This window comes from Rissa tridactyla, chromosome 8, assembly GCF_028500815.1.
Source record: "Rissa tridactyla isolate bRisTri1 chromosome 8, bRisTri1.patW.cur.20221130, whole genome shotgun sequence".
Classification (NCBI taxonomy): domain Eukaryota; kingdom Metazoa; phylum Chordata; class Aves; order Charadriiformes; family Laridae; genus Rissa; species Rissa tridactyla.
The window spans coordinates 12,359,698-12,367,352 of record NC_071473.1 but is presented as its reverse complement, the minus strand read 5'-3'; the positions used below and the strand labels follow the sequence as shown (position 1 = coordinate 12,367,352).

Here is a 7,655-nt window from a genome sequence, read left to right as displayed (position 1 = left end):
CAAGCCATTAATTCCAACCCATTGATCCATTAATTTCAAATCATTAATTAAATTCAGTGAAGGATGAGGATGGTTTTCCAGACTTCATCCAGCATGTGGGCATGTCCACATTGCATCTTTTATGCAGTATAAAACAAACACCAGGAAAAAAAATGAATTTCATATTCTTGTGATTGTTTCATATAGTTCTGTGTGCAGTACAAAAAAATAAGCATAAACTAGGGTGGATCTCTTAAAAGTGAAACTTGACAGTTCTTGTCTGTGCTAAAAGTTGTCCTTCAGTGAAGTTTCGTATGAATATCAGGGAAAGGAAGACAGTTTGTCTCAGATCCCTCTTCTTCCTCACAGAGTAATGCATTTTCACAAAGCGTTGTTTTCTTATCTTGCTTCTGTCATGCTTAGCTCCTGTATGCTGCTTCCTTTTACTGAAAAGACACAATCATATCACTTTGCAGTTTACTCTGTGAATGTGGGCAGTCAATGTCTGCAACAGATCCTAACACAGAGCAGCACCTGCCAGCAGGTTGCAGGACAGAGCAGGTGGAGAGCTGCCGTTGTCCTGTCCCTGTCACACTTGAGTCCCCTAAGCTTCTCGGCTGCCACAGAGAAGTTTTTCTATAGTATCTGTTTTATGGACATTTTTGGCTATTCAGCCATTACCATTATGATCCATGTGTTTATCAGCTCCACTCTTCATGACTTTTCTTCCATTCATCCGTGGAGCTCCCAGGTAGCCCTGTTTCTAAAACAAGTACTTAGAAAATATTAAAAAAAAATAATCTCGATTGCTTGGATTCTAAATCTTTAAAAAAATAATTACAACAAAACAAAACTGTTCTGAAATCTAGTTTGTGTCTTCTCAGTATTAGGAAAGAGAAACAGAAAGAAAACTGAAGAACCTTTTCTGTACACATTAACCAATGGACTGGGACAGAGATCTTTTTTAAAACTCTTTTGGGTAGGATGAAAGACTGTAAAATATCAGAATTTCTGGCCAAGGGAAAGAAAGATTTTTCTGATCTTCTAATATCAGCCTTTTACCAAAATTAGAGAGGAGAGGAGAGAATTGCTTCCATTTTAAGTAGTACTTTCAGTGAGGGTGTGAAAAGATCTGAGCTGGACAGAAAATTTCAAGTTGCTGCTTCTTTGGAAATCTCTTTTCATGGAGATCTAGGGTCAAATTCTTTTCTAAGTTCTCTTGACACCATGCCAACAAAGCCGTGCCAGAGTAATTGAGGGAGATCTGGCTCCTGCTATGCTCTGGACTATTTTATCTATGTGTAGTCTGACCTTTTTTTACCTATACTGCAACAGCATCTCACATGCATGTCAGCGTGAGGAATAATGTCCTTGAAGCCTGCTTTGAAGAAAGGCACTTATGGTAGTAGCAGGCAGAAGAAGATTGATTCCTTCTTCTTAATCCACGCAAAGCAAAACTCCGTCTCATCCAGCATGCTCTCAGAAAACGGGCTAAAGTGTAACCCAGTGTCATTTACAGCCTGTCAGCCAGCAAGTCATTGCCTTTTCCAACTGTGCACTGAGCTTCCTCTGCTGCCCTTAGACCAGAGGATAATGGCTGTGGGATCACCTCCAGAAAACAAAGTCTGTTGAGGCATCAGACATTGTTCCTGCTGCTGCAGAATGTGTCTCCATGCTGAGCTGAGCCAGTTCTTTGATAAGACCTTTGCAGATAGCTCAGTGTAACTTTGCATTTTACTGAAAGATAAGGATTTTCCGGTCTAGGAAAACAAATCAATTTCTTGGTGCAGATTGTCAGTGCTTCTACCCTTCTTCTCATAACACAGTTTTTTCAAGCAAAATGTTTTAAAAGGGACCTTTTAGTCTCTCCTGGAGATTGCACTCTTGTAGGGGTCTTGCCTTCATCTGTAGAGTTAATGGCTTAATAAGCATTAGACCCTCCTATTATACAGAAACAAATAGGAATACAATACTTTTATCAATATTTGGCACAATTAATTTTTTTTATGTTAAACTAAATATTGATGCTGTCAAGTGACTGCAGCTTAGGGGCATAAATTACAAATATTCTTCTCCTGTGAGCCTCGCTCAAATTTTGCATTCATATACAGTAACTATCTAATGTCTTTCTGTTCCTGTAAGCCATATGATTTGATTGCCAGATTACATGATTCTGTATTGTGCTTAGAGGACAGTGTTTTTATTGTTATTACCAATATTATCTTTTATTCTTACTGTAAATGGTAACAAAAAGTTAACTGCTTCCTTACACTATAAAAGGAATAAAGTCCCATTTACAAAATGTCTCTGAACAGAAAATATATGTGGAAAAAAAAGATACGCTGAATAAATAATTCATAACATGATGGGTGAGTAGAAAAAAAGTCCTTTGATGTACTTTGCTACTCAAAACAAAACTGGATTTTTAAAATAAAGGAACTGGCTATTTTAATGGAGAAAAAAATCTGCTTTAAAGAAAAATGATTGCAGGGGAGTCAGTTCTCTGTGCGTTTTTGCCCATTTTGGACTTCTGCAGGTTACAGAACTTGTGAAATTGAGGAATCCATCCCCTTGGTTTTCCTGATACTTTTCTTTTTCTTTGGTCCATCCTTCTGTTTTTTCCATTAGCTTATTTCTTGGCTTATTTTCTAAATTAAATGTCAACCCACCCACCCAAAGGAAACCACATTTCAAGGATTTCAGATTGCAGCAAAACAAATTAGCCTGTCTGTAATATAAACAGACAGCAAAAAAATTCTTAAAGACCTTGGAATTAAAGTCTCCCAGCTTAAAGCTGCCAATGGTTTCACTGCATTATGCTCCAGATTTCCAGATAAGTATATACAATAAAACGATATCCTGAAAACATCCCTAAGAAAATAAGCATATGTATTTTCTTTTTTTTCTCATGAAACTGGAGGATCTTCAGCTAAACAGTAATTATTAAGGGATTGTTTCTTGCTAAGTAGTTAAGAAATACCATGGAAAAATAACTGGGATGGCTCCAGCAGCCTGGGAGGAGACGTCTGGCAACTCTTACACTAGTGTAACCCTGGGGCAGGGGCACAGAGCAGAAACCAGGCTGCAGGGCCGCTCTCCTCAGATGAGGTTGAGACACAGCATTTCCTGCTCAAACCAAACCACTGGATCAGATTTTACACTAGTTTTTCCACGTAAAGGACTCGATCCTAAACGGAATTCAGGTGAAGCGAGAACCATCTGGCCTAGAACTGTGGTGAGGCTCTTTAGAAGGCGTGTGCTGGCCCAGAGCTGGCTGGTGAATTGCACACCTTTTTCAGCAAGTCACAAATTACAGACCAGCTGCGCGCGGGTGGCTTCTTGGTGCCGGGTAAACCACCCGGGAATAACTTGTTTGCAATCTGCATCCAAACCAGCACACCTGCGCTAAGTACTTCATTTTCCACAGAAGCCGTTTTTTTCACGCAGGGAAGGCGGCACCAGCTGAGCGGGGCGGTGTGCCCGGTCCTGGGGAAGAGGCTGTCCGCGCTCCCCCCGCCCTCCGCGCCGTGTGCCGCTGAGGGGGCTGCGGGGGGGAACGGGCGCCGACGGGTTCCTGCTCACGCCGCTCTCCGGGCGCTGCTACTCCCTGTCGTTGTTCTGAGGTAACGCAGCCGCTCCCCGCCTTCCCCCGGCCCCTCCCGGGCGGCGCCATGGCTCCCCGCCCCCTCTCTCCCCTCAGGTGGCGGCTGTTCAGGCGCTGCCAACGGCCGCCGCCGGGCCGGGGCGGCCGCGCGCTGCTTCCCGCCCTTCCCCTGCCTCCCTCCCTCCCTCAGCGGCCGCAGGCACCGGCCTCCCCTCGCCCGCCTCAGGCCGCCCTTGGCGGCGGCGGGCTGCCGGCACCACAGCATGGCCGAGGCCGCGCCGGGGCCGCCGGTGAAGGTGCTGGCCGCCCAGCTGCGGAGGGCGGTGCGGGGCGCCGGCGGGACGTGGGAGTTGGGCCGGGCGGAGGCGGGCCGGGCGCCGCTGCGCCTGCGGGTGGTGTGGATGCAGGGCACCGTGATGGAGGTGGAGCTCGGCGGCGCCCGCGGCGGTTCGGCCCGGCTGCAGGACGGCAGCGGTCCCTTCACCGTGCTGGGGGTGGAGGCGGTGCCCAAAGGGCGGCCCTGCCTCAGCGCAGGTACCGACCGGCGGCGGGGGCGGGCGGTGAGTGGCCCCCAGGGGCGGGGGCTCCCCCCGGGACTTGCGGGCCGCTTTCCCTCCCCGTATGTGTTTTAAAGTAATTCAGTAGGTTCCCTCCAGGGCCCAGGGTGTCACTCCCCGGGTGAGACAGGGACACGCAGGAGCGGTGGCTGCAGAGGCCCGGGGCGTCCTCTCTCGCACCATGGGCCTCAAGCGGCTCCCCTGGGCCCCGTACTGGGGGCCGCTCATGCCCGCTAATGTCAGGGTGCTTCCTGCTGGGGTTGTCTGGCCCCGCGTCGGCAGGCCGGAGGCTCTTGCACAGGCCTGCGGGCCCCCGGCTACTTGGGGTGTTCAGAACGGTTCGTGCCAAATTGTGTGTGGCGGGGGCCACGCTGAACTGCGCGGAAGGCGTGCTTTCACATGCACCACTCCTAAAAGAGGCATCCTGAAAAAGCTGTGCTGCTGGAGCAGCCACAGAAGGAACAGCGTGTGCTGCAGCAGGGGAGTGTGTGGCTGTCAGTACGAAGACTGAACGCTGGCTTCCCATACGAGTCCCAATAGGGATAGGGCCTGTTGTAGTTCTCCACAGTTACAGGAAATGTTTGATCAAACAGGGGTACTGCAGAGAAAGGCTGTGAGTCTAGGAACAAGCATGGGGATTTTCCTTTTTTTTCTTCTTTTCTTCACCAATATTATTAATTCAACTGGAGAAGTGCTGGACTGCAGCATTTTGGTATTGTGGTACAAAATAGTCACATTGCTTAATCTTTAGTCTTCTGAATTGTCCTCCCTCCACTTGTCCAGCATAAGGAGGAATTGTGTGCTAGTTTGGCTCTTACTGTATGGGAAAATCTAGTAAAATCTACTGTAAAAATGGATGTACGGATAGTGAAGCCTTTTTCTGAAATTTAGTTTTACGCAATCGTAGTTGCTTGAGTCTTCTTGCAAGTACGGGCAGCTTTAATTCAAACTGTTTTAATTACTTGGTTATAAATATTTTGCTTTCTGAATTAAAATGAAAATACAAAGGTTAATTATATTTTATGCTTGCTTGTTGGTTTTTTTTTTTTAGGGAACTATGTAATGGTGATGGGTGTGGTGCGGTCCTGCAGTCCTGAGCCTGTTCTTCGAGCAATAAAGATGACAGATCTTTCTGAAAACCCTGTGCATAAGAATATGTGGAGCCTTGAAGTGGAGGATTTGCACAGAGTCATTCCCTAGATACTTCTTTTTCTGCCTAAAATAACTGGAAATGTACTTTTTCTTTTTCTTCTTTTTTTTTTTGGTGCAGAAGATTGGGCCGTTCTGTGCATTTGTGGTTTCAAACAACCACCGGTTACTCTTGGAGTAAACCAAAGAGAGAAGTCAGGCTCAGTTAAGTGGAGGGATCAGTGCATATCTGATAATAAACACAATGTTCGTCTCTTTCACAGTCTCTTTTTATACCAACAGATTTGAGAAACACTTATTTGGTGCTTTCTGAGTAACATGTCTGTGCTATCAAGAATAAATACTACATGTTTCTACATATGTTAGTTGCTGTTTCTAGGAACATGTGTTTAGATAGCCATTCCTATAGCAGTGTACTCTTGGCAGAAAGGGCTGCACAGAACTCATGTTACCAGCGTGAACTCGATACATGGAATGAAGGCAAAATGTGTTTCAGTCCATTTAGATTGTGGTTGGAAATAACATCTTTGCCTGTGTTTTCTCTTTCAGTAATAACTGTGTCAGTAAACTCGTAAGACAAATGTCTCTTTCTAACTGTAAGCAGAGTCTTGTACTTAAATACCTCTCTGGTTTCTGTGTTTCTGAAATGCTGAAATTGGTATCCTAATGGCCCCTGTGTTCAGTGAAGTGAAATTAACTAAACAGATTCGATGCAGGATTCCTTGGAATAGGTTCTCCATACTTCTGCCACCTCATGAAACAAATCTGCTGTGCCTAAGTGTGTTTTTCTTTTTGAAGGTTTCCTTTCTTGTTCCAATGTATGCTATTTTTAGTTGTTCAGATCATTCTTAAATATATTTTATTTTAATCTTTCTTTCGTTTGCCTGTGGAAAAAAAACCCCAAACTATGAAATCAAATCAAAAAAATCTTTAAAAAGAACTGTTGCTACTTTTTATTTCCCCTCTTGTCTAAAGAGAACTGGAGTCCCACAGAAAGCGTTGCGTTATCCATGTGGTATGGCTTTGTAGTTTGGGTCTGTATTGTCCAGCAATGCAGTTGTGTTAATTAAGAATGCCTATAGGAAGGGAAGATGATGTACTCAATGATTGTACTCTGTGCAATTTAAGACAACAATCAAGTGGTGGTAATTAAATTTTAAAATTATGGGATTATGTTTTCAAAGCGTATAGAAATTAAATACTGTCTTAAGTAGATCTTTAAATGTTGCCTTCACAGATTAAGGACTGGATTTCACAGTGCGATTCCAGCCTTGAGTTTAGTATTCCAAACCAGACCACATCAGAGGCAGTTGTATAATGGGAGTCCTGTGTTGTGAGCCCCTGCTGATGAAATGCCAAAACACATATATACAGAATTTTGGCAGTCTGAGTTTGTTTAGTGATTTTAATGCTGCAAAGAAAACCACTTGTGGAATGCTGCAGCCTTTCAGAAATGATCCACGTGGTCAGCATATTGGCTGACAGCTGTTTTTATCTGGTGATAGATAACTTTTCCATCTGAATTCTTACTATGCCAGGAACCCAAAGCTCCTTCCAAGTAAGTTCACCTTGCCATGCTTTCTAACTAGGCAGTAACACCCTGGAAATAAAGAGCTAGGAGGTCTGCTGCATCCTTGCTAGTGGCAGTAAATTTACAGCAGAATTAAATACAGCTTGTAGCCCCTGCATTCATAGTTGGTGGGTGCACAATGTAGAGGCTATCAAGAGTGAAACTACTGCTAATTCACTGAATGCATCTGAAAAGTTGTATTTATACTGGACTGGATTTATATAAGACTGGACTGGATTTGTAGAGGATTTCTTTGCATCTTTCACCGCCTTCTCCCATCCAGGGGCTCGTGAGACAAAGCATTGGGTTTCTTTGCTCACTTGTTAGCAGTCAGTTCCAAGCAAAACAAGATCTAGATCTCATCATTGCTTGATTTAGGGTGTTTCAGTATCTATCTGCCTCTGTACTGTACACTTGACCTCACTAAAAACCCAGATGTAAACTCTGGTTCCAGCCCCCTGGCAAGTTTCAGGTATTTGATCAGTACAAAGCTGTGAATGTTGCTTGGCGGTTGGTTGGAAGGCTGTCTGCTGCTGACCTGAAGTAGTGCTTCAGAAGGGCCTGCAATTATATTAGTAGAACAGTAACTTTTAAGGGTTTTAAATCCAAGACTGGGTGCTTTTATGGAAGTTCACATTAAAAAGTGCTTTCCTAGGAATTCGAAGCAAAAGACACTCTTAGCAAAGTTGAACAACAAGCTTCTAATCAAGACTTCTAGTGATTGCGTTGGCTTGGAGTTTAGCTGTGCTTCACCTAATGAGTGACTGATGCTGCTTATGGCTGTTGGTGGCTTCTA

At 44.5% G+C, this 7,655-nt stretch overlaps 1 protein-coding gene across 1 annotated transcript; it reads left to right on the top strand.

Annotated features, from left to right (window-relative positions):
• Window positions 1–3,667: 3,667 nt before the first annotated feature.
• Window positions 3,668–6,459, top strand: RMI2 (RecQ mediated genome instability 2). The gene is made up of 2 exons (XM_054212067.1): window positions 3,668–4,117; window positions 5,192–6,459. Exons 1-2 carry the CDS (start codon window positions 3,847–3,849, stop codon window positions 5,338–5,340), a joined length of 420 nt encoding a protein of 139 aa, XP_054068042.1. The 5' UTR covers window positions 3,668–3,846; the 3' UTR covers window positions 5,341–6,459.
• The last annotated feature ends 1,196 nt before the right edge of the window (window positions 6,460–7,655 follow it).